Raw genomic sequence first — 26679 nt, 5'->3', positions numbered from 1 at the left:
CATCTCACAATATATCATTCTAACCCCCCCCTCCTTGTATTTACATATCTAAAAAAGGAAAGAGAAGAGGGAGTCATGTGGGGTGTGCTCATCCTCCTTGAAGGCTCAGATTGGGGTGTCTAAATGTGTGTGGATGTAACCAAGATGAGAAAAAAGGAGAGATAGAAAGGGAACCTGGATGTTTTCGCTCCGAGTGAAACGAAGCTCAAGGGTAAAGGGAAAGAGTGTTTGGGAATGTCCTGGGAGTTAAGTCTAGGGGAGGGGGAGGGAGTAGCACTCCTCCTGAAGCAATAGTTGTGGGAGTGTGTGACAGAGTGTAAGAAAGTAAACCCTAGACTGATATGGGTAAAACAGAAAAAGGATGTAGAGAGATGGGTGATTATTGGTGCCTATGCACTTGGTCATGAGAAGAAAGAGTGAACGTGTTATCAGCTTTGATGCATGAGACCAGTTTATAGTTATGGGTGATTTGAATGCAAAGGTGAGTAATGTGGCAGTTGAGGGTATAATTGGTGTACATGGGGTGTTAAGTGTTGTAAATGGAAATGGTGAAGAGCTAGTGGATTTGAGTGCTGAAAACGGATTGGTGATTGGGAATACCTGGTTTAAAGAGATATACATAAGTATACGTATGTGAGTAGGAGAGATGGCCAGAGGGTGTTATTGGATTATGTGTTAATTGATAGACATGTAAAAGAGAGACTTTTAGATGTTAATGTGCTGAGAGTGGCAGCTGGAGGGATGTTTGATCACTATCTTGTGAAGGTGAAGGTGAAGATTTGAAGAGGATTTCAGCAAAGAAGAGAGAAGGTCGGGGAGAGGAGAGTGGTGAGGGTAAGTGAGCTTGGAAAGGAGACTTGTGAGGAAGTACCACAAGAGACTGAGTGCAGAATGGCAAAAGGTGAGAGCAAATGACGCAAGGGAGTGGGGAAGGAATGGGATGTATTTAGGGAAGGTTTGATGGCTTGCATAAAAGATGCATGAGGCATGAGAAAGGTGGGAGGTGGGCAGATTAAAAAGGATAGTGAGTGGTGGGATGAAGAAGTAAGATTGTTAGTGAAAGAAAAGAGAGAGGTGTTTGGACAATCTTTGCAGGGAAGTAGTGCAAATGACTGGGAGATGTATAAAAGAAAGAGGCAGGTCAAGAGAAAGGTGCAAGAGGTGAAAAAGAGGGCAAATGAGAGTAGAGGTGTAAGAGTACCAATAAATTTTTGGGACAATAAAAAGATGTTTAGGAAGGAGGTAAATAAAGTATGTTTAGGAAGGAGCTAAATAAAGTATGCAAGACAAGAGAACAAATGAGAACACTGGTGAAGGGGGCAAATGGGGAGGCAATAACAAGTAGTGATGAGGTGAGAAGGAGATGGAGTGAGTATTTTGAAGGTTTGTTGAATGTGTTTGATGATAAGAGTGGCAGACATAGGGGTTTTGTTTGGGGTGATGTGTACAGTGAGAGGGTCAGGGAGAATGATTTGGTAAACAGCAGATGAAAGCCGGCAAGGCGTCGGGTTTGGATGGTATTGCAGTGGAACATATTAAAAAAGGGGTGACTGTGTTGTTGATTGGTTGGTAAGGATATTCTCTGTATGTATGGATCATGGTGAAATGCCTGAGGATTGGTGGAATGCATGCATAGTGCCATGGGAAAAAAATTATATAATGTATTTCTTCTAGCAAGTCAGAACTGCCATCATAAGTCAAGTCTGGCAACCTATTCCTTGGACTCCCCTGACCACTTCAAATGTCCAGAGAGAGCACTTCCCCCACCTTTCTGGATACCAAATCAATCCCATTCACTCTACACCCTGCACCCCCCCCCCCCATCATCCCAAATGTTCAGCCCACGATACCTCAAAATACTCTCACTCTATCCTTCCATATCCCTTAAAGTCTCTTTTCTCCTTACTGCCTCCACTTCTGACACAGATCCTCTTCACTACTCTTCTTCCCTCATCCCTTCCATACACCTGAACCATTATGTTGCTATCAAATAAACCTTGGAAAGATTTTGAAATTTTGAATATCTATCTAATTATATCCATCTATATAATATTTAGAAATAATTTTTTTTTTTTTTTTTTTTTTTTATACTTTGTCGCTGTCTCCCGCGTTTGCGAGGTAGCGCAAGGAAACAGACGAAAGAAATGGCCCAACCCACCCCCACATACATGTATATACATACGTCCACACACGCAAATATACATACCTACACAGCTTTCCATGGTTTACCCCAGACGCTTCACATGCCCTGATTCAATCCACTGACAGCACGTCAACCCCGGTATACCACATCGCTCCAATTCACTCTATTCCTTGCCCTCCTTTCACCCTCCTGCATGTTCAGGCCCCGATCACACAAAATCTTTTTCACTCCATCTTTCCACCTCCAATTTGGTCTCCCTCTTCTCCTTGCTCCCTCCACCTCCGACACATATATCCTCTTGGTCAATCTTTCCTCACTCATCCTCTCCATGTGCCCAAACCACTTCAAAACACCCTCTTCTGCTCTCTCAACCACGCTCTTTTTATTTCCACACATCTCTCTTACCCTTACGTTACTCACTCGATCAAACCACCTCACACCACACATTGTCCTCAAACATCTCATTTCCAGCACATCCATCCTCCTGCGCACAACTCTATCCATAGCCCACGCCTCGCAACCACACAACATTGTTGGAACCACCATTCCTTCAAACATACCCATTTAGTAATAATATCTGAAAAAATTCTGAAAAACTATCAAAAATACTTGTATTGCGATTATCAGAATATAAGTGCTTTATATCAGAACAATATAAATGAGATGGTATCACCACCCGTATGAGACTAGTTGTAAACACTAGAAAATATGGGAAATGTAGCAGTCAAAGTTTCATCAAAAATCTCTTGCCAGAAGTTGATTTCTCAATGGGCAAGTTGGAACTTGTATCACATGTTTCTCTGTTGTTTTCTTAATAAGATAACCTTTCATTTCAAGAGGGAAACTGTTTTTTGATGTACATGAAAAACACTTCCCTCTCAAAAACACCAAAGGTTGAAGGTGATTGGTAAATTGTGCTGAATTACAGACCACTCTTCCTCACAACTATAGTCTATAAACTGTGGGGAAGATAATAATAAAGCAAATGTATGACTGCTTGCAAAGAGAAGGTACCTAACCGACACAACATGGATTCAGGAAAAGGATACACATGCAGTGATTGCCAAACTGCAACCTTGGTTGTTACCTGGACATTCACAGACTTGATTGAACATCCTCTAGCTGGCATCAGTCGAAGTATGGGCTCTGTCACTCTCTGCATTTCCAGTGGAAAGGTTAATCTTGAGAAAAGAGTGTCACGCTGAATAACAGTCAAGGAAATTCAAAGAATATGACAGAGTGGGTTGGGCTATTCCTTGTCTGTTTCCTTGTGCTACCTCACTGATGCAGGAGATGGCAATTAAGCATAATAACATATGTGGCCTTTGTTGTCTTTTCCTACTGTTACCTTGCGGTGTGTGTGTGTGTGTGTGCACGCTCTTTCATGTCTGGTGGGGTGGTAACAGGAATAGATGAAGGCAGCAAGTATGAATATGTACATGAGTATATATGTATTTATTTATTTATTTTGCTTTGTCGCTGTCTCCCGCGTTAGAGAGGTAGCGCAAGGAAACAGACGAAAGAATGGCCCAACCCACCCACATACACATGCATATACATACACGTCCACACACGCAAATATACATACCTATACATCTCAATGTACACATATATATACACACACAGAAATATACATATATACACATGTACATAATTCATACTGTCTGCCTTTACTTGTTCCCACCACCACCTTGCCACACATGGAATAACAACCCCCTCCCCCCTCATGTGTGCGAGGTAGCGCTAGGAAAGACACCAAAGGCCCCATTCGTTCACACTCAATCTCAAGCTGTCATGTAATAACGCACCGAAACCACAGCTCCCTTTCCACATCCAGGCCCCACACACTTTCCATGGTTTACCCCAGAAGCTTCACATGCCCTGGTTCAATCAATTGACAGCATGTCGACCCCAGTATACCACATCGTTCCAATTCACTTTATTCCTTGCACGCCTTTCACCCTCCTGCATGTTCAGGCCCCGATCACTCAAAATCTTTTTCATTCCATCTTTCCACCTCCAATTTGGTCTCCCACTTCTACTCGTTCCCTCCACCTCCGACACATATATCCTCTTGGTCAATCTTTCCCCACTCATTCTCTCCATGTGACCAAACCATTTCAAAACACCCTCTTCTGCTCTCTCAACCACACTCTTTTTATTTCCACACATCTCTCTCACCCTTACATTACTTACTCGATCAAACCACCTCACATCACATATTGTCCTCAAACATCTCATTTCCAGCACATCCACCCTCCTGCGCACAACTCTATCCATAGCCCACGCCTTGCAACCATACAACATTGTTGGAAACCACTATTCCTTCAAACATACCCATTTTTGCTTTCCGAGATACTGTTCTCGACTTCCAAACATTCTTCAAGGCTCCCAGAATTTTCGCCCCCTCCCCCACCCTATGATTCACTTCCACTTCCATGGTTCCATCCACTGCCAGATCCACTCCCAGATATCTAAAACACTTTACTTCCCCCAGTTTTTCTCCATTCAAACTTACCTCCCAATTGACTTGACCCTCAACCCTACTGTACCTAATAACCTTGCTCTTATTCACATTTACTCTTAACTTTCTTCTTTCACACACTTTACTAAACTCAGTCACCAGCTTCTGCAGTTTCTTACATGAATCAGCCACCAGCGCTGTATCATCAGCGAACAACAACTGACTCACTTCCCAAGCTCTCTCATCCACAACCGACTGCATACTTGCCCCTCTTTCCACAACTCTTGCATTCACCTCCCTAACCACCCCATCCATAAACAAATTAAACAACCATGGAGACATCACACACCCCTGCCACAAACCTACATTCACTGAGAACCAATCACTTTCCTCTCTTCCTACACGTACACATGCCTTACATCCTCGATAAAAACTTTTCACTGCTTCTAACAACTTGCCTCCCACACCATATATTCTTAAAACCTTCCACAGAGCATCTCTATCAACTCTATCATATGCCTTCTCCAGATCCATAAATGCTACATACAAATCCATTTGTTTTTCTAAGTATTTCTCACATACATTCTTCAAAGCAAACACCTGATCCACACATCCTCTACCACTTCTGAAACCACACTGCTCTTCCCCAATCTGATGCTCTGTACACGCCTTCACCCTCTCAATCAATACCCTCCCATATAATTTACCAGGAATACTCAACAAACTTATACCTCTGTAATTTGAGAATTCACTCTTATCCCCTTTGCCTTTGTACAATGGCACTATGCAAGCATTCCGCCAATCCTCAGGCACCTCACCATGAATCATACATACATTAAATAACCTTACCAATCAGTCAACAATACAGTCACCCCCTTTTTTAATAAATTCCACTGCAATACCATCCAAACCTGCTGCTTTGCCGGCTTTCATCTTCCGTAAAGCTTTTACTACCTCTTCTTTATTTACCAAATCATTTTCCCTAACCATCTCACTTTGCACACCACCTCAACCAAAACACCCTATATTTGCCACTCTATCATCAAACACATTCAACAAACCTTCAAAATACTCACTCCATCTCCTTCTCACATCACCACTACTTGTTATCACCTCCCCATTAGCCCCTTCACTGAAGTTCCCATTTGCTCCCTTGTCTTACGCACTTTATTTACCTCCTTCCAAAACATCTTTTTATTCTCCCTGAAATTTAATGATACTCTCTCACCCCAACTCTCATTTGCCCTCTTTTTCACCTCCTGCACCTTTCTCTTGACCTCCTGCCTCTTTCTTTTATACCTCTCCCACTCATTTGCATTTTTTCCCTGCAAAAATCGTTCAAATGCCTCTCTCTTCTCTTTCACTAATAATCTTACTTCTTCATTCCACCACTCACTACCTTTTCTAATCAACCCACCTCCCATGCTTCTCATGCCACAAGCATCTTTTGCGCAAGCCATCACTGCTTCCCTAAATACATCCCATTCCTCCCCCACTCCCCTTACCTCCTTTGTTCTCACCTTTTTCCATTCTGTACTCAGTCTCTCCTGGTACTTCCTCACACAAGTCTCCTTCCCAAGCTCACTTACTCTCACCACTCTCTTCATCCCAAAATTCTCTCTTCTTTTCTGAAAACCCCCACAAATCTTCACCTTCGCCTCCATAAGATAATGATCGGACATCCCTCCAGTTGCACCTCTCAGCACATTAACATCCAAAAGTCTCTCTTTCGCACGCCTGTCAATTAACACGTAATCCAATAACGCTCTCTGGCCATCTCTCCTACTTACATACGTATACTTATGTATATCTCGCTTTTTAAACCAGGTATTCCCAATCACCAGTCCTTTTTCAGCACATAAATCTACAAGCTCTTCACCTTTTCCATTTACAACACTGAACACTCCATGTATACCAATTATTCCCTCAACTGCCACATTACTCACCTTTGCATTCAAATCACCCATCACTATAACCCGGTCTTGTGCATCAAAACCACTAACACACTCATTCAGCTGCTCCCAAAACACTTGCCTCTCATGATCTTTCTTCTCAGGCCCAGGTGCATATGCACCAATAATCACCCATCTCTCTCCATCAACTTTCAGTTTTACCCATATCAATCTAGAATTTACTTTCTTACACTCTATCACATACTCCCACCACTCCTGATTCAGGAGTAGTGCTACTCCTTCCCTTGCTCTTGTCCTCTCACTAACCCCTGACTTTACTCCCAAGACATTCCCAAACCACTCTTCCCCTTTACCCTTTAGCTTCGTTTCACTCAGAGCCAAAATATCCAGGTTCCTTTCCTCAAACATACTACCTATCTCTCCTTTTTTCTCACCTTGGTTACATCCACACACATTTAGACACCCCAATCTGAGCCTTCGAGGAGGATGAGCACTCCTCGCGTGACTCCTTCTTCTGTTTCCCCTTTTAGTAAGTTAAAATACAAGGAGGGGAGGGTTTCTGGCCCCCCGCTCCCGTCCCCTTTAGTCGCCTTCTACGACACGTGAGGAATGCATGGGAAGTATTCTTTCTCCCCATCCCCCAGGGATATGTGTGTATATGTTGAAATGTATAGGTATGTATATGTTCATGTGTGGGCATTTATATATATGCATGTGTGTATATCCATGGGGATAGGGGAGAAAGAATACTTCCCACGTATTCCCTGCGTGTCATAGAAGGCGACTAAAAGGGAAGGGAGCAAGGGGCTGGAAATTCTCCCCTCTTGTTTTTAGTTTTCTAAAAGAAGGAACAGAGGAGGGGGCCAAGTGAGGATATTCCCTCAAAGGCTCAGTCCTCAGTTCTTAACGCTACCTCACTAATGCAGGAAATGACAAATAGTATGAAAAAAAAAATCTATGAGTGTGTAATATATATGTGTAATGCACATGACAGCTAGAGAGTGAATGTGAACAAATGTGGACTTTGTTGTTCTTTCCTAATGCTACCTTTTCATGTAATTTCATGAATCTTTGAGATAGGATCACAGGCAGAGCATGAATCATCTTAGCTCAAGTCATAGATTTGATATTCTGCTTTACTTAAGAGTGTGTTGAAACACCTGACAGGCCCCTTGAGATATTGATCAGGAACTAGCAGGAACCAGGTTTGTACTCCAAGGAGCGGAGATAGTAGTAGGTAGTAGTTGGTAGGCAGCCAACAACCAGGAAGGTATATTACCAGTACTACCCACCTGATTATCAAGAGGGTTAGTGACATCTGCTTAATGAGCCAGCACTTCAGTGGTTGTCAAGTTGCACTCCTTTGACACAGACAGCTGTCTTTTCTTTCTGCCTCAACATGTGGACTACTGGCATTCTGTCCACAAACATGTAATTTCTCCTTGTCATTTGTAACACTTGACAACTTAACTCATGCAGCTCATTCTTTGTACCTTTGTTTTCCTGTGGTGGGCACTATGCGTTAGCCTGTCTTTTGGCAAAATGGTATGAGCAGTAGACAGAAGTAGTACGTAGGAACACTTAGGCTGGAGCATTAGGTAGAAGTAGTTAGTAGGAGCATTAGACAGAGGCAGTCAGTAGGAACATTAGGTAGGAGCCTCAGCAAACAATGGACAAGAGTTGCCCTCTGCCAGTGGCCTGTTAAGGATGAGGCACTAAAGAATAAGAGGTGGCACTGGAGTTCACTTGCTTTAGTGACTATTGCTGTGGTCACTCCTATGAGGGAGTTCCAATTGGAACAGGTGTCAGAGATATAGATAGCTAGATATAATGATTCTTCTATCCCATACTCTCTTTTATCTCTCCTTCCATTTCACCAAAGTTACCCAAGATAACTCCCAAATACCTAAATTCTGTCACCTCTTCCAGTCATCCCTACATCTGTAACACAACTTAGCACACTGATTCTATACATTTTGCAGTATCTATACTTTCTATTTCCTTTCAAAAATCATTACTTTGATATACTTTCACTCTGTGTCCTTTCAAAAACCATTACTTTACCTTTATTTGAATCCACCTTCAATTACCCATGCTTATATAATCATAAAACACCTTTCCAACCTTACCCAACTCCTCTTCACTCTCAGCAAACAACAAAGTATCATCTACAAGCAAGGTTGTCACCAGCCACCATGCCTTACTATTACATTTGATCTCTACACACCTTTTTCCTAGTTTTGTTTTAATTTCTCTTATTATTCAATATACATATATTTATTTATATCAAATTATTTTGCTTTGTCGCTGTCTCCCACGTTAACGAGGTAGCGCAAGGAAACAGATGAAAGAATGGCCCAACCCACCCACATACACATGCATATACATACACGTCCACACACGCAAATATACATACCTATATATCTCAATGTACACATATATATACACACACAGAAATATACATATATACACATGTACATAATTCATACTGTCTGCCTTTATTTGTTCCCACCGCCACCTCGCCACACATGGAATAACAACCCCCTCCCCCCTCATGTGTGCGAGGTAGCGCTAGGAAAGACACCAAAGGCCCCATTCGTTCACACTCAATCTCAAGCTGTCATGTAATAACGCACCGAAACCACAGCTCCCTTTCCACATCCAGGCCCCACACACTTTCCATGGTTTACCCCAGAAGCTTCACATGCCCTGGTTCAATCAATTGACAGCATGTCGACCCCAGTATACCACATCGTTCAAATTCACTTTATTCCTTGCACGCCTTTCACCCTCCTGCATGTTCAGGCCCCGATCACTCAAAATCTTTTTCACTCCATCTTTCCACCTCCAATTTGGTCTCCCACTTCTACTCGTTCCCTCCACCTCCGACACATATATCCTCTTGGTCAATCTTTCCTCACTCATTCTCTCCATGTGACCAAACCATTTCAAAACACCCTCTTCTGCTCTCTCAACCACACTCTTTTTATTTCCACACATCTCTCTCACCCTTACATTACTTACTCGATCAAACCACCTCACATCACATATTGTCCTCAAACATCTCATTTCCAGCACATCCACCCTCCTGCGCACAACTCTATCCATAGCCCACGCCTCGCAACCATACAACATTGTTGAAACCACTATTCCTTCAAACATACCCATTTTTGCTTTCCGAGATACTGTTCTCGACTTCCAAACATTCTTCAAGGCTCCCAGAATTTTCGCCCCCTCCCCCACCCTATGATTCACTTCCACTTCCATGGTTCCATCCACTGCCAGATCCACTCCCAGATATCTAAAACACTTTACTTCCCCCAGTTTTTCTCCATTCAAACTTACCTCCCAATTGACTTGACCCTCAACCCTACTGTACCTAATAACCTTGCTCTTATTCACATTTACTCTTAACTTTCTTCTTTCACACACTTTACTAAACTCAGTCACCAGCTTCTGCAGTTTCTTACATGAATCAGCCACCAGCGCTGTATCATCAGCGAACAACAACTGACTCACTTCCCAAGCTCTCTCATCCACAACCGACTGCATACTTGCCCCTCTTTCCACAACTCTTGCATTCACCTCCCTAACCACCCCATCCATAAACAAATTAAACAACCATGGAGACATCACACACCCCTGCCACAAACCTACATTCACTGAGAACCAATCACTTTCCTCTCTTCCTACACGTACACATGCCTTACATCCTCGATAAAAACTTTTCACTGCTTCTAACAACTTGCCTCCCACACCATATATTCTTAAAACCTTCCACAGAGCATCTCTATCAACTCTATCATATGCCTTCTCCAGATCCATAAATGCTACATACAAATCCATTTGTTTTTCTAAGTATTTCTCACATACATTCTTCAAAGCAAACACCTGATCCACACATCCTCTACCACTTCTGAAACCACACTGCTCTTCCCCAATCTGATGCTCTGTACACGCCTTCACCCTCTCAATCAATACCCTCCCATATAATTTACCAGGAATACTCAACAAACTTATACCTCTGTAATTTGAGAATTCACTCTTATCCCCTTTGCCTTTGTACAATGGCACTATGCAAGCATTCCGCCAATCCTCAGGCACCTCACCATGAATCATACATACATTAAATAACCTTACCAATCAGTCAACAATACAGTCACCCCCTTTTTTAATAAATTCCACTGCAATACCATCCAAACCTGCTGCTTTGCCGGCTTTCATCTTCCGTAAAGCTTTTACTACCTCTTCTTTATTTACCAAATCATTTTCCCTAACCATCTCACTTTGCACACCACCTCAACCAAAACACCCTATATTTGCCACTCTATCATCAAACACATTCAACAAACCTTCAAAATACTCACTCCATCTCCTTCTCACATCACCACTACTTGTTATCACCTCCCCATTAGTGCCCTTCACTGAAGTTCCCATTTGCTCCCTTGTCTTACGCACTTTATTTACCTCCTTCCAAAACATCTTTTTATTCTCCCTGAAATTTAATGATACTCTCTCACCCCAACTCTCATTTGCCCTCTTTTTCACCTCCTGCACCTTTCTCTTGACCTCCTGCCTCTTTCTTTTATACCTCTCCCACTCATTTGCATTTTTTCCCTGCAAAAATCGTTCAAATGCCTCTCTCTTCTCTTTCACTAATAATCTTACTTCTTCATTCCACCACTCACTACCTTTTCTAATCAACCCACCTCCCATGCTTCTCATGCCACAAGCATCTTTTGCGCAAGCCATCACTGCTTCCCTAAATACATCCCATTCCTCCCCCACTCCCCTTACCTCCTTTGTTCTCACCTTTTTCCATTCTGTACTCAGTCTCTCCTGGTACTTCCTCACACAAGTCTCCTTCCCAAGCTCACTTACTCTCACCACTCTCTTCATCCCAACATTCTCTCTTCTTTTCTGAAAACCCCCACAAATCTTCACCTTCGCCTCCATAAGATAATGATCAGACATCCCTCCAGTTGCACCTCTCAGCACATTAACATCCAAAAGTCTCTCTTTCGCACGCCTGTCAATTAACATGTAATCCAATAACGCTCTCTGGCCATCTCTCCTACTTACATACGTATACTTATGTATATCTCGCTTTTTAAACCAGGTATTCCCAATCACCAGTCCTTTTTCAGCACATAAATCTACAAGCTCTTCACCTTTTCCATTTACAACACTGAACACTCCATGTATACCAATTATTCCCTCAACTGCCACATTACTCACCTTTGCATTCAAATCACCCATCACTATAACCCAGTCTTGTGCATCAAAACCACTAACACACTCATTCAGCTGCTCCCAAAACACTTGCCTCTCATGATCTTTCTTCTCAGGCCCAGGTGCATATGCACCAATAATCACCCATCTCTCTCCATCAACTTTCAGTTTTACCCATATCAATCTAGAATTTACTTTCTTACACTCTATCACATACTCCCACCACTCCTGATTCAGGAGTAGTGCTACTCCTTCCCTTGCTCTTGTCCTCTCACTAACCCCTGACTTTACTCCCAAGACATTCCCAAACCACTCTTCCCCTTTACCCTTTAGCTTCGTTTCACTCAGAGCCAAAATATCCAGGTTCCTTTCCTCAAACATACTACCTATCTCTCCTTTTTTCTCACCTTGGTTACATCCACACACATTTAGACACCCCAATCTGAGCCTTCGAGGAGGATGAGCACTCCTCGCGTGACTCCTTCTTCTGTTTCCCCTTTTAGTAAGTTAAAATATAAGGAGGGGAGGGTTTCTGGCCCCCCGCTCCCGTCCCCTTTAGTCGCCTTCTACGACACGTGAGGAATGCATGGGAAGTATTCTTTCTCCCCATCCCCCAGGGATATGTGTGTATATGTTGAAATGTATAGGTATGTATATGTTCATGTGTGGGCATTTATATATATGCATGTGTGTATATCCATGGGGATAGGGGAGAAAGAATACTTCCCACGTATTCCCTGCGTGTCATAGAAGGCGACTAAAAGGGAAGGGAGCAAGGGGCTGGAAATTCTCCCCTCTTGTTTTTAGTTTTCTAAAAGAAGGAACAGAGGAGGGGGCCAAGTGAGGATATTCCCTCAAAGGCTCAGTCCTCAGTTCTTAACGCTACCTCACTAATGCAGGAAATGACAAATAGTATGAAAAAAAAAATCTATGAGTGTGTAATATATATGTGTAATGCACATGACAGCTAGAGAGTGAATGTGAACAAATGTGGACTTTGTTGTTCTTTCCTAATGCTACCTTTTCATGTAATTTCATGAATCTTTGAGATAGGATCACAGGCAGAGCATGAATCATCTTAGCTCAAGTCATAGATTTGATATTCTGCTTTACTTAAGAGTGTGTTGAAACACCTGACAGGCCCCTTGAGATATTGATCAGGAACTAGCAGGAACCAGGTTTGTACTCCAAGGAGCGGAGATAGTAGTAGGTAGTAGTTGGTAGGCAGCCAACAACCAGGAAGGTATATTACCAGTACTACCCACCTGATTATCAAGAGGGTTAGTGACATCTGCTTAATGAGCCAGCACTTCAGTGGTTGTCAAGTTGCACTCCTTTGACACAGACAGCTGTCTTTTCTTTCTGCCTCAACATGTGGACTACTGGCATTCTGTCCACAAACATGTAATTTCTCCTTGTCGTTTGTAACACTTGACAACTTAACTCATGCAGCTCATTCTTTGTACCTTTGTTTTCCTGTGGTGGGCACTATGCGTTAGCCTGTCTTTTGGCAAAATGGTATGAGCAGTAGACAGAAGTAGTACGTAGGAACACTTAGGCTGGAGCATTAGGTAGAAGTAGTTAGTAGGAGCATTAGACAGAGGCAGTCAGTAGGAACATTAGGTAGGAGCCTCAGCAAACAATGGACAAGAGTTGCCCTCTGCCAGTGGCCTGTTAAGGATGAGGCACTAAAGAATAAGAGGTGGCACTGGAGTTCACTTGCTTTAGTGACTATTGCTGTGGTCACTCCTATGAGGGAGTTCCAATTGGAACAGGTGTCAGAGATATAGATAGCTAGATATAATGATTCTTCTATCCCATACTCTCTTTTATCTCTCCTTCCATTTCACCAAAGTTACCCAAGATAACTCCCAAATACCTAAATTCTGTCACCTCTTCCAGTCATCCCTACATCTGTAACACAACTTAGCACACTGATTCTATACATTTTGCAGTATCTATACTTTCTATTTCCTTTCAAAAATCATTACTTTGATATACTTTCACTCTGTGTCCTTTCAAAAACCATTACTTTACCTTTATTTGAATCCACCTTCAATTACCCATGCTTATATAATCATAAAACACCTTTCCAACCTTACCCAACTCCTCTTCACTCTCAGCAAACAACAAAGTATCATCTACAAGCAAGGTTGTCACCAGCCACCATGCCTTACTATTACATTTGATCTCTACACACCTTTTTCCTAGTTTTGTTTTAATTTCTCTTATTATTCAATATACATATATTTATTTATATCAAATTATTTTGCTTTGTCGCTGTCTCCCACGTTAACGAGGTAGCGCAAGGAAACAGATGAAAGAATGGCCCACCCCACCCACATACACATGTATATACATACACGTCCACACACGCAAATATACATACCTATACATCTCAATGTATACATATATATACACACACAGACATATACATATATATATACACATGTACATAATTCATAGTCTGCCTTTATTCATTCCCATTGCCACCCCGCCACACATGAAATAAAAACCCCCTCCCTCCTCATGTGCGCAAGGTAGCGCTAGGAAGACAACAAAGGCCCATTCGTTCACGCTCAGTCTCTAGCTGTCATGTAATAAAGCACCGAAACCACAGCTCCCTTTCCACATCCAGGCCCCACAGAACTTTCCATTCACATGTCCTGGTTCAATCCATTGACAGCACGTCGACCCCGGTATACCACATCGCTCCAATTCACTGTATTCCTTGCATGCCTTTCACCCTCCTGCATGTTCAGGCCCAGATCACTCAGAATCTTTTCCACTCCATCTTTCCACATCCAATTTGGTCTCCCACTTCTCGTTCCCTCCACCTCTGACACATATATCCTCTTGGTCAATCTTTCCTCACTCATTCTCTCCATTTGACCAAACCATTTCAAAACACCCTCTTCTGCTCTCTCAACCACACTCTTTTTATTACCACACATCTCTCTTACCCTATTATTACTTACTCGATCAAACCACCTCACACCACATATTGTCCTCAAACATCTCATTTCCAGCACATCCACCCTCCTGCGCACAACTCTATCCATAGCCCACGCCTCGCAACCATACAACATTGTTGGAACCACTATTCCTTCAAACATACCCATTTTTGCTTTCCGAGATAATGTTCTCAACTTCCACACATTCTACAAGGCTCCCAGAATTTTCGCCCCCTCACCCACCCTATGATTCACTTCCGCTTCCATGGTTCCATCCGCTGCCAAATACACTCCCAGATATCTAAAATACTTCACTTCCTCCAGTTTTTCTCCATTCAAACTTACCTCCCAATTGACTTGACCCTCAACCCTACTGTGCCTAATAACCTTGCTCTTATTCACATTTACTCTCAACTTTCTTCCTTCACACACTTTACCAAATTCAGTCACGAGCTTCTGCAGTTTCTCACATGAATCAGCCACCAGCACTGATGAGTAACTATATAATTATATATGAGTAATTATATATCTAAATACATTAATATACACTGTATTAGGTTTATTTCCCTTCTCAAAAAAAATCTAAGATGATAGAAAGCTCTGATAATATAAATCTATACATTACTTAGTCAATAAAAATAACTACATGTAATGAGAAAAAGATAAGCCATCTTCTACAAATATTACGAAAAGGATACAAGTTTCAAATTAGAGTTGCGCCATTTCTCTTGTAAATGAGAGATCAGTACTGCTAGAGGTCGCTGTAGTGGTGAAGTAATCCTAACACGAGGATTGTGTGCAAGACCCTGGACCCGACACCATGCATGCACACTTGCTGGTACCACCTCTACAGTTATGCTTGTTGGGACTCGCACTTCTGCATGTTCTCGGTGCTCTGATGAGAGAGGAAATGATTATTTCTGCAACAGACGATACGCCATATGCACGAATGAGGTAAATAAAGCTTAGAATATGTTCTCCCGACTGATTTGATGTTATTCTAACCCACTTGATGGTATCATCTCTTTATTTCTTAACACTTCTCTATTTTCTTTGCATCATATTTGATCGCTGTCTCCAGTGTTAGTGAGGTAGTGTCAGGAACAGATGAAGAAAGGCCACATTCACTCACATCCATTCTCTTGCTAGCTCTGCATACACATACAGGCCTCACAGACCTTAAATGGTTTACCCCAGCAGCTACATATACCCTGGTGATAGCACATCAACTCCTGTATATCACATCATTCCAATTCACTCTCTCCTATGCACGCCTGTCACTCTCCTGCATGTTCAGGCCTTGATCACTCAAAATCTTTTTTACTGAATCCTTCCACCTCCAATTTGGTCCCCCCCTTCTCCTTGTTCCCTCCAATTCAGACATTCTCTCAATATGTCCAAACCTGAAAATTTCAACACACTTTATTCAGGTCTCTCAACCATACTCTTTTTATTAACACACCTCTTTCTAACCTATTTATTGTGTACTTGATTAAATCACCTCATGCCATATATTGTCCTCAAATATTTCATTTCCAACACATCCACCCTCCTGAGCATGCCTTGCATCCATAGAATATTGTTAGGACTACTATGCCTTCAAACATACCCAGTTTTGCCTTCCCAGATAAAGATATCTCATTCCACACATTCTTCAGTACTCCCAGTCACTTCCTCCAATTTTTCTCCTTTCAAACTCATACCTGGACAAACCTGTCCTTCTGTCATGCTAAACCTAACAACCTTGATTTTACTCATATTTACTTTTAGCACTCTTCTTTCATCCACTCTGCCAAGCTCAGTCACAACTTCTGCAGTTTCTCACTCAAATCTGGCACCAGAGCCATATCATCTGCAAAGAAATATTTCACTTCCCAAGCTCTATTGCCTGCATACTTGCCCCTCTCTCTATGACTCTTGCATTTAACTCCCTAACCAACTCATCATTAAACAAATCAAATGGTGAAATCATAAATCCTTGCCAAAGACCAACTTTTTCTGGGAGCCACTCACTCCCAGATATCTAAAACACTTCACTTCCCCAGTTTTTCTCTATTCAAACTTACCTCCCAATTGACTTGTCTCTCAATCCTACGGAACCCAATAACCTTGCTAATAATAACATTTACTCTCAACTTTCTTCTTTCACACATTTCTACTAAACTCATGACATATAATACTAGATTGCAGTTTTCTGCATCAGTGAGGTAGAGCAAGGAAAACACACAAAGAAAGGCCCAACCACCCAAATACACATATATATACATAAAAGCACATGTACATGCGTATGCATTTCAACGTACACATACATACACATACACAAACATATACATATATACACATGTACATATTCATACTTGCTGCTTTCATCCATTCCCATCGTCATCCCGCCACACATGAAATAGCTTCCCCTCCCTCCCCTGCGAGGTAGTGCCAGGAACAGACAAAAAAGGCCATATTTGTTCACACTCAGTCTCTAACTGTCATGTGTAATGCACTAAAACCACAGCTCCACAGATCTTTCCATAGTTTACCCCAGATGCTTCATATGCCCTGGTTCAATCCATTAATAGCATGTTGACCCCAGTACACCACATTGTTCCAATTCACTCTATGTATCTTTTTCATACATATTCGCCATTTCCGACGTTAGGGAGGTAGAGTTAAGAAACATAGGACTGAGCCTTAGAAGGAATATTCCTACTTGTCTCCTTTCTCTTTTCTTTAGTTTGGGAAAAAAAAAAAAGTGGCCCATCCACTCATATATACATATACAAACATCAACATACACATACCCTCTTCTGCTCTCTCAACCACACTCTTTTTGTTACCACACATCTCTCTTACCTTTCCATTACTTCACTTTTCATTCCTGAAGATATGTAAGCAGGAAACATGCTGAGAAACACAAAACTATCAGGCTGATATCAATAAGGTCCCATAAGTGGTGGCCAAAGGCAATTATGTGTAAGATAAGGTGCCATGCTGCACTATGTCCTTGACTAACTTACCTTCAATCTGATTGAGTTTTTTTAAGGCCCGACAAATGGGAGTTCGTACCCGAACACTTTTCCCCTTAACTCTAACACTGGTGGAACCTTTCCGTATAAGCTCCTGTAGTTTTTGAGCCTTGCGCTCATCCAAGGTACCACCAATTTTCTTCCGCAATTCACCAAAATTAATGAGACCATAGAGTTCCTGGGTTGCCTTTTTAACACCTGTAAGATAAGCATAAATCAATGACCATAAAGCTTCTGGGTTGTCTTTTTAACATATGTAAGAAAACTGTAACACACTATGAGTCACTAATGAATTAACCTCATGATTCAAAATCAGTAAATATTTTCCCACATCTGTTTCAAAACAAATAATTGTATAAGAATGACGCAGTTTTGCTGCCTAATCAGAAGAGCAGCCAAGTAGGATGGTCAGCTATCTTGATGATATAAGTGGCAATATTTTCATTTTCATTTTGTATTTGATATTGTGAAATGTGTAAAGTACTTAGACCTATGGGTTCTTCAGCAATTCATTGCCTGTTAGCATGACAAAGATGTCTAAAGACTGAAAAAAGCTGTTTATTTTTTTCTTGCATGTTTACCATTTCCCTCAGGCAGGAGCATTAAGTAGAAACATTAGGTGGAAGTAGTAGGCAGAATCATGAGGCAGAAGAATTAAGAAGTCACAAGGAACATTAGGCAGAAGCCTTTGCATACATTGTGCTAGAGTTGCCCTCTGCCACTGGCCTGTTAAGGTGAGGTAATAAAGGCTAAGAAGCAGCACTGGAGTTCACTAGCTGTGGAGACTATTGCCAAGCCCATCCTCTTCAGGGAGTTCCAGATATATAGATAGATAGAAGAAAATCCTAATAATCTATTCCAAAATCATCTTTTTTCCTTATTATCACTCATCAGTGAATAACAAACAACTAACCAATATTCATCTACTCCTATTCTCATTCTTAACTTTACATGTCTATAAGCATTTATTTAGCACAGTAACAAAAATAAGTACTAGTTACACAGCTTCTAAACAACTAACCTTCATTGAAAGTAATATATTTGGATATCTTATGCCATGTCCGGTAGTAGAAGTGTCGCACCTGATCTTTATTCTTAATTTGGCTACGTGGAGCACCCTTTTTTCGTAATTTAGTGGTTAAATAATTCTGAAAAACAAAAAGGCCTATCTATAATTATAGTAGGGTTTAGGGTTGGGTTAACTGGGATGTAAGTTTGAATGGAGAAAAATTGGAGGAAGTGAAGTGTTTTAGACATCTGGGAGTGGACTTACCAACGAAGGGAACATAGGAAGCGGAAGTGAGTCACAAGGTGGGGGAGAGGGCGAAGGTCCTGGGAGAGTTGAAGAAAGTGTGGAAGGAGAGAACAGTATCTCAGAGACCAAAAATGGGTATGTTTGAAGGAATAGTAGTTACAACAATATCATATGGTTGCAACAATATCATGTGGTTGCAAGGGTTGTATGGAGGAGGGTGGATGTGTTGGAAATGAAATGTCTGAGGATAATATGTGGTGTGAGGTGGTGTGATTGAGTAAATAATGTGAGTAAGAGAGGTGTGTGGACATAAAAAGAGTGTGGTTGAGAGAGCAGAAGAGGGTGTGTTGAAATGGCTTGGGCATATGAAGAGAATGAGTGAGGAAAGACTGACAAAAGAGGATTTATGGGTCAGAGGTGGAGGGAACAAGGAGAAGCAGGAAACCAAACTGGAGGTGGAAGGATGGAGTGAAAAAGATTTTGAGTGATCAGGGCCTGAACATACACAAGGGTGAGAGGCATGCAAGGAATAGAGTGAACTGGAACGATGTGGTTTACTGGGATCGATGTGCTGTCAACAGACTGAACCAGGGCATTTGGAATGTCTGGGGTAAACCATGGAAAAGTCTGTCAGGCCTGGATGTGGATAGGGAGCTGTGGTTTTGGTGCATTACACATGACAACTAGAGACTGAGTGGGAACGAATGAGGCCTTTTTTGTCTGTTTTTCCTGGCCTTACTTCACAGAAGCAGGGAGTAGCAATGCTAATTCCTGTGGGGTGGAGTAGTGCCAGGAATGGACGAAGGCAAGCAAATATGAATATGTACATGCTTATATATGTATATGTCTGTGTATGTGTAAGCATGTACATGTGTATATGTTGAAATATGTATATGTATGTATATGTGCATGTATATATATGTGTATATGAGAGGATGGGCCATTCTTTGTCTGTTTCCTGGGGCTACCTTGCTGCCGCAGGAAACGGTGATCAAGTATAATAAAAATAAATATAAAAAATATGTGATACATGGAAAAGGATGTTAGGAAGAAAATGAGATAAAATGCAAAAAGGCCTTGTAAATGAAATCTAAAAGCAAAAGTATTTAGGTTTCATCATGAAGTTGACTATCCTCAACTTAGTTCTGCAACTGAACAGATCAAATAATTTCTCATTAAAAAAGCTTTGTTTATATCAAGCAAGCTTCTCCTAACCAAACTACATCATACAACTCTACATACCATTTTTACCGCACATCTGCATTTTACTCCATAATGACTCTCACATATTCCAACTTTCAAGGTACCTTGACAGCAAATTCTCTTTGTAATCATGATCTCAGACATAAATAAAAAAGAAGAGAGTGTAGTCAGATATTTTGCACATGAGAAAAAAAGTAAAGCAATGGAATGCACGAAGGATCAAGAAAAACTACAAGATTTTGATGTTATCTATGGAAGGGCAGATGATAATTCATTGCCTACTACTTCCTTCTATAGGCAACAAATAGTATAACAAGTCAGCTAGAGAGAGGTGGGAAAGTTTGCAACATCAATTGATAATGATTTCAGTTTCGGAGAATATCAATTAAAATCATATGCTATTTATGGATTAATACTACATCTAACCTCTTTCAGATGCATTAAGTAGAAGCATTCAGTAGGAACATTATTAATGAGCATCTGCAAACACAGTGCCAAAGTTGCCCTTTGCCAGTGGCCTATTAAGGGTGAGGCACTAAAGGTTACAAAGAAGCAAAGAAGTTCACTAGATATGGAGACACTACTGCTGTGGCCACCCCCTTGAAGGACTTTCAGTTGGGAACAGGCATCAGGGATAAAGATATACAAACAGACCTTCTCCATTTGGTACAAATCCAATAAACTACACCAAGAGCCTGATATTTCATTATTTTTCATTATCATATTTGATTGCCGTTTCCCGCATCAGCAAGGTAGTGCGAGAAAACAGACAAAGAATGGCCCATCCACTCATATATACATGAATGCCAAAACACATACATATATGTATCAACATATACATACAAGCATACATATACATACAAATACTTAAGACATATAAACGTGTACATATTCATGCTTGCCTTCATCCATTGCCGGTGCTACCCTGCCCCACAGGAAACAGCAGTGCTACCCCCTGCTTCAGCGAGGCAGCACCAGGAAAACAGACAAAAAAGGCCACATTTGTTCACACTAAGTCTCTAGCTGTTTTGTACAATACACCAAAACCACAGCTCCCTAACTACATCCAGGCCCCACAGACCTTTCCATTGCTTACCCCAGATGCTTCACATGCCCTGGTTCAGTCTATTGACAGCATGTCAACCCTGGTATACCACATCATTTCAATTCACTCCATTCCTTGCATGCCTCTCACTCTCCTATATTTTCAGGCCCTGATTGCTCAAAATCTTTTTCACTCCATCCTTCCACCTCCAATTTGGTCTCCCACTTCTTCCCTCCACCTCTGACACATATATCCTCTTTGTCAATCTTTCCTCCCTCATTCTCTCCATATGTCCAAACCATTTCAACACACCCTCTTCTGCTCTATCAACCACACTCTTTTTATTTCCAAACATCTCTCTTACCCTTTCATTACTTACTCAATCAAACCACATATTGTCCACACTTCCACTTCTATGGTTCCATTTGCTGCCAAGTCCACTCCCAGATATCCAATACACTTCACTTCCTCCAGTTTTTCTCCATTCAAACTTACAACCCAATTAACTTGTCCCTCAACCCTACTGAACCTAATAACCTTGCTCTTATTCACATTTACTCTCAACTTTCTTCTTTCATACATTTTCCAAACTCAGTCACCAACTGCTGCAGTTTCTCACTCAAATCTGCCACCAGAGCAGTATTATCGGTGAACAACAGTTGACTCACTTCCCAAGCTCTCTCATCCAAACAGACTACATACTTGCCCCTCTCTCCAAAACTCTTACATTTACCTCCCTAACCCCCCATCCATAAACAAATTAAACAACCATGGGGACATCACACACCCCTGCCGCTGACGACCTTCACTGGGAACCAATCACTCTCCTCTCTTCCTACTTGCACACATGCCTTGCTGACAGTTTAACAAATGATAATATTGAAAGAAAAATTGAAGTAACTTCCTTTACCTGAATAGCCTCAAAATCTTTGCCACATTCATTAATAGATTCAAAGAAGATATTCTTATCTTCCATGGACCATAATTCCCATGCACGTCTTCTTTTCTTTCCAATACCATTTCCACTGAGGGCATCTTCCTCCTCTGGATATTCACCATCTAACCCTGCAATAATGGACAGTATCTTTTTAAATAATATTATCATACAATAATATAGCAAACTCCTCATAAACTACAACAATCTGTGTGCAGGACTGGGTGGATATCACTGACAACTGATATAGGAGAGTAATGTCTTACAGAGGACCTACTCATTCAAAGAAGTCCATCATTTCCATGCCTCAATAAGGAATGCAACATCAAAGCTACAAATGCATCATAAAGGGGTCCTAGTACATTTATCAAAATTTACAGACAACAAAATAGCTCATTAATCAATATACCATCAATGTCATAAGATAATGAAATTCATCAAGAATCAATGTACTCATTTAGAATCACTGACCTGGGGCATCTGACTTTTTAGTTATTAAGGAAGCTGTTGGAGCAGGTTCAGGCTTGGTTTCTTCGCGACGTTGTTTATTTAGCACGCGAGCACTTGTACGTAACTGCAGCATTGGTCGTGTTTGGGAAACAACAGGTGGTGTGGATAAAGGCACATCTGGCAGTAATTGCGAGATATTTACAGGAACCGCTGAACTTGATGGTACTGTCCCTAAGGAAGAGATCAAGATTTAAAGCTGTAAAGATACACATGAATAATTATATTACAAAACACTAAGACAACTTTCACAAAGCACTTTTATCTGCAATGGTGAATACATATGAAAAAAAAAAAGAAAGAATGTACAGCAGGGGGTAGTAACGCATTCCAGTGTGGCGGGGTAGCAACAGAAATGGATGAAGGCAAGCAAGTACGAATATGTACATGTGTATATATGTATATGTCTGTGTATGTGTATGTGTGCGTGTAGGAAGAGAGGAAAGTGATTGGTTCTCAGTGAATGTAGGTTTGCGGCAGCGGTGTGTGATGTCTCCATGGCTGTTTAATTTGTTTATGGATGGGGTTGTTAGGGAAGTGAATGCAAGAGTTTTGGAAAGAGGGGCAAGTATGCAGTCTGTTGTGGATGAGAGAGCTTGTGAAGTGAGTCAGTTGTTCGCTGATGATACAGCACTGGTGGCTGATTCATGTGAGTAACTGCAGAAGCTGGTAACTGACTTTGGTAAAGTGTGTGAAAGAAGAAAGCTGAGAGTAAATGTGAATAAGAGCAAGGTTATTAGGTACAGTAGGGTTGAGGGTCAAGTCAGTTGGGAGGTAAGTTTGAAGGGAGAAAAACTGGAGGAAGTGAAGTGTTTTAGATATCTGGGAGTGGATTTGGCACCGGATGGAACCATGGAAGTGGAAGTGAATCATAGGGTGGGGGAGGGGGTGAAAATTCTGGGAGCCTTGAAGAATGTGTGGAAGTCGAGAACATTATCTCGGAAAGCAAAAATGGGTACATTTGAAGGAATAGTGGTTCCAACAATGTTATATGGTTGCAAGGCGTGGGCTATGGATAGAGTTGTGCACAGGAGGGTGGATGTGCTGGAAATGAGATGTTTGAGGACAATATGTGGTGTGAGGTGGTTTGAGCGAGTAAATAATAGGGTAAGAGAGATGTGTGGTAATAAAAATAGTGTGGTTGAGAGAGCAGAAGAGGGTGTTTTGAAATGGTTCGGTCACATGGAGAGAATGAGTAAGGAAAGATTGACAAAGAGGATATATGTGTCAGAGGTGGAGGGAACGAGAAGTGGGAGACCAAATTGGAGGTGGAAAGATGGAGTGAAAAAGATTTTGAGTGATCGGGGCCTGAACATGCAGGAAGGTGAAAGGCGTGCAAGGAATAGAGTGAATTGGAACGATGTGGTATACCGGGATCGACATGCTGTCAATGGATTGAACCAGGGCATGTGAAGCGTCTGGGGTAAACCATGGAAAGTTCTGTGGGGCCTGGATATGGAAAGGGAGCTGTGGTTTCGGTGCATTATTACATGACAGCTAGAGACTGAGTGTGAACGAATGTGGCCTTTGTTGTCTTTTCCTAGTGCTACCTCGCACACATGAGGGGGGAGGGGGTTGTTATTTCATGTGTGGCGAGGTGGCGATGGGAATGAATAAAGGCAGACAGCATGAATTATGTACATGTGTATATATGTTTATGTCTGTGTGTGTATATATATGTATATGTTGAGATGTATAGGTATGTATATTTGCGTGTGTGGACGTGTATGTATATACATGTGTATGTGGGTGGGTTGGGCCATTCTTTCGTCTGTTTCCTTGTGCTACCTCGCTAATGTGGGAGACAGCGACAAAGCGAAATAATAATAATAATAACTGGTTGGTAATAATAATGACTGGTTGGTATGGTTATTTAATGTATGTATGACTCACGGTGAGGTGCCTGAGGATTGGCGGAATGCGTGCATAGTGCCATTGTACAAAGGCAAAGGGGATAAGAGTGAGTGCTCAAATTACAGAGGTATAAGTTTGTTGAGTATTCCTGGTAAATTATATGGGAGGGCATTGATTGAGAGGGTGAAAGCATGTACAGAGCATCAGATTGGGGAAGAGCAGTGTGGTTTCAGAAGTGGTAGAGGATGTGTGGATCAGGTGTTTGCTTTGAAGAATGTATGTGAGAAATACTTAGAAAAGCAAATGGATTTGTATGTAGCATTTATGGATCTGGAGAAGGAATATGATAGAGTTGATAGAGATGCTCTGTGGAAGGTATTAAGAATATATGGTGTGGGAGGCAAGTTGTTAGAAGCAGTGAAAAGTTTTTATCGAGGATGTAAGGCATGTGTACGTGTAGGAAGAGAGGAAAGTGATTGGTTCTCAGTGAATGTAGGTTTGCGGCAGGGGTGTGTGATGTCTCCATGGTTGTTTAATTTGTTTATGGATGGGGTTGTTAGGGAGGTGAATGCAAGAGTTTTGGAAAGAGGGGCAAGTATGAAGTCTGTTGGGGATGAGAGAGCTTGGGAAGTGAGTCAGTTGTTGTTCGCTGATGATACAGCGCTGGTGGCTGATTCATGTGAGAAACTGCAGAAGCTGGTGACTGAGTTTGGTAAAGTGTGTGAAAGAAGAAAGTTAAGAGTAAATGTGAATAAGAGCAAGGTTATTAGGTACAGTAGGGTTGAGGGTCAAGTCAATTGGGAGGTGAGTTTGAATGGAGAAAAACTGGAGGAAGTGAAGTGTTTTAGATATCTGGGAGTGGATCTGGCAGCGGATGGAACCATGGAAGCAGAAGTGGATCATAGGGTGGGGGAGGGGGCGAAAATTCTGGGAGCCTTGAAGAATGTGTGGAAGTCAAGAACATTATCTCGGAAAGCAAAAATGAGTATGTTTGAAGGAATAGTGGTTCCAACAATGTTGTATGGTTGCGAGGCGTGGGCTATGGATAGAGTTGTGCGCAGGAGGATGGATGTGCTGGAAATGAGATGTTTGAGGACAATGTGTGGTGTGAGGTGGTTTGATCGAGTAAGTAACGTAAGGGTAAGAGAGATGTGTGGAAGTAAAAAGAGCGTGGTTGAGAGAGCAGAAGAGGGTGTTTTGAAATGGTTTGGGCACATGGAGAGCATGAGTGAGGAAAAATTGACCAAGAGGATATATGTGTCGGAGGTGGAGGGAACGAGGAGAAGAGGGAGACCAAATTGGAGGTGGAAAGATGGAGTGAAAAAGATTTTGTGTGATCGGGGCCTGAACATGCAGGAGGGTGAAAGGAGGGCAAGGAATAGAGTGAATTGGAGCGATGTGGTATACCGGGGTTGACGTGCTGTCAGTGGATTAAATCGGGGCATGTGAAGCGTCTGGGGTAAACCATGGAAAGCTGTGTAGGTATGTATATTTTGCGTGTGTGGACGTATGTATATACAGGTGTATGGGGGTGGGTTGGGCTATTTCTTTTGTCTGTTTCCTTGCGCTACCTCGCAAATGCGGGAGACAGCGACAAAGCAAAGAAAAAAAAAAATAATAATAATGTGTATGTTGATATGTACATGTATGTATGTGTGTGTGTGTGTGTATGAGTGATTGAGGCCTGAACATAGAGGAGGGTGAGAAGCGTGCAAGGAATAAAGTGAATTGGAACAATGTGGTATACTGGGGCCAAGAAGCTGTCAATGGACTGAACCAGGGAATGTGAAGTGTCTGGGGTAAACAATGGAAAGGCCTGTGGGGCCTTGATGTGGATTAGGGAGCTGTGGTTTCCGTGCATTACACATGACAGCTAGAGTCTAAGAACAAATGTGGCCTTTTTTTTTTTTTTGTTTTCCTGGCACTTCCTCACTGAAGCATGGGGTTACGACGCTGCATTGTACCATCAACCTACATCTTTCACAGCACATATTTATGTAGGAAAGGAACTAGATTACTAGGAAAGCCTGAAATCTCTGAGGCAATACTCCCTGGAGTGGAGACAGGAGAGGAATGTCATCATCTTATTTTTTTTTTTTATTATACTTTGTCGCTGTCTCCCGCGTTTGCGAGGTAGCGCAAGGAAACAGACGAA

At 41.7% G+C, this 26679-nt stretch overlaps 1 protein-coding gene across 1 annotated transcript in view; it reads right to left on the bottom strand.

Annotated features, from left to right (window-relative positions):
* The window catches only part of crm (cramped chromatin regulator), a 64474-nt gene that overhangs the window by 24180 nt on the left and 13615 nt on the right, over positions 1-26679 (bottom strand). The window contains exons 3-8 of the mRNA XM_071684826.1: positions 22635-22844; positions 22140-22294; positions 18748-18874; positions 17718-17924; positions 15405-15601; positions 3231-3344 (exon numbers count right to left, since the gene is read on the bottom strand). Coding sequence (XP_071540927.1) covers positions 3231-3344; positions 15405-15601; positions 17718-17924; positions 18748-18874; positions 22140-22294; positions 22635-22844 — 1010 coding nt within the window. The remainder of the gene's footprint in view (positions 1-3230; positions 3345-15404; positions 15602-17717; positions 17925-18747; positions 18875-22139; positions 22295-22634; positions 22845-26679) is intronic.

This window comes from Panulirus ornatus, chromosome 39 (assembly GCF_036320965.1).
Source record: "Panulirus ornatus isolate Po-2019 chromosome 39, ASM3632096v1, whole genome shotgun sequence".
Taxonomy (NCBI): domain Eukaryota; kingdom Metazoa; phylum Arthropoda; class Malacostraca; order Decapoda; family Palinuridae; genus Panulirus; species Panulirus ornatus.
This window is presented reverse-complemented; position numbering and strand designations above follow the sequence as displayed.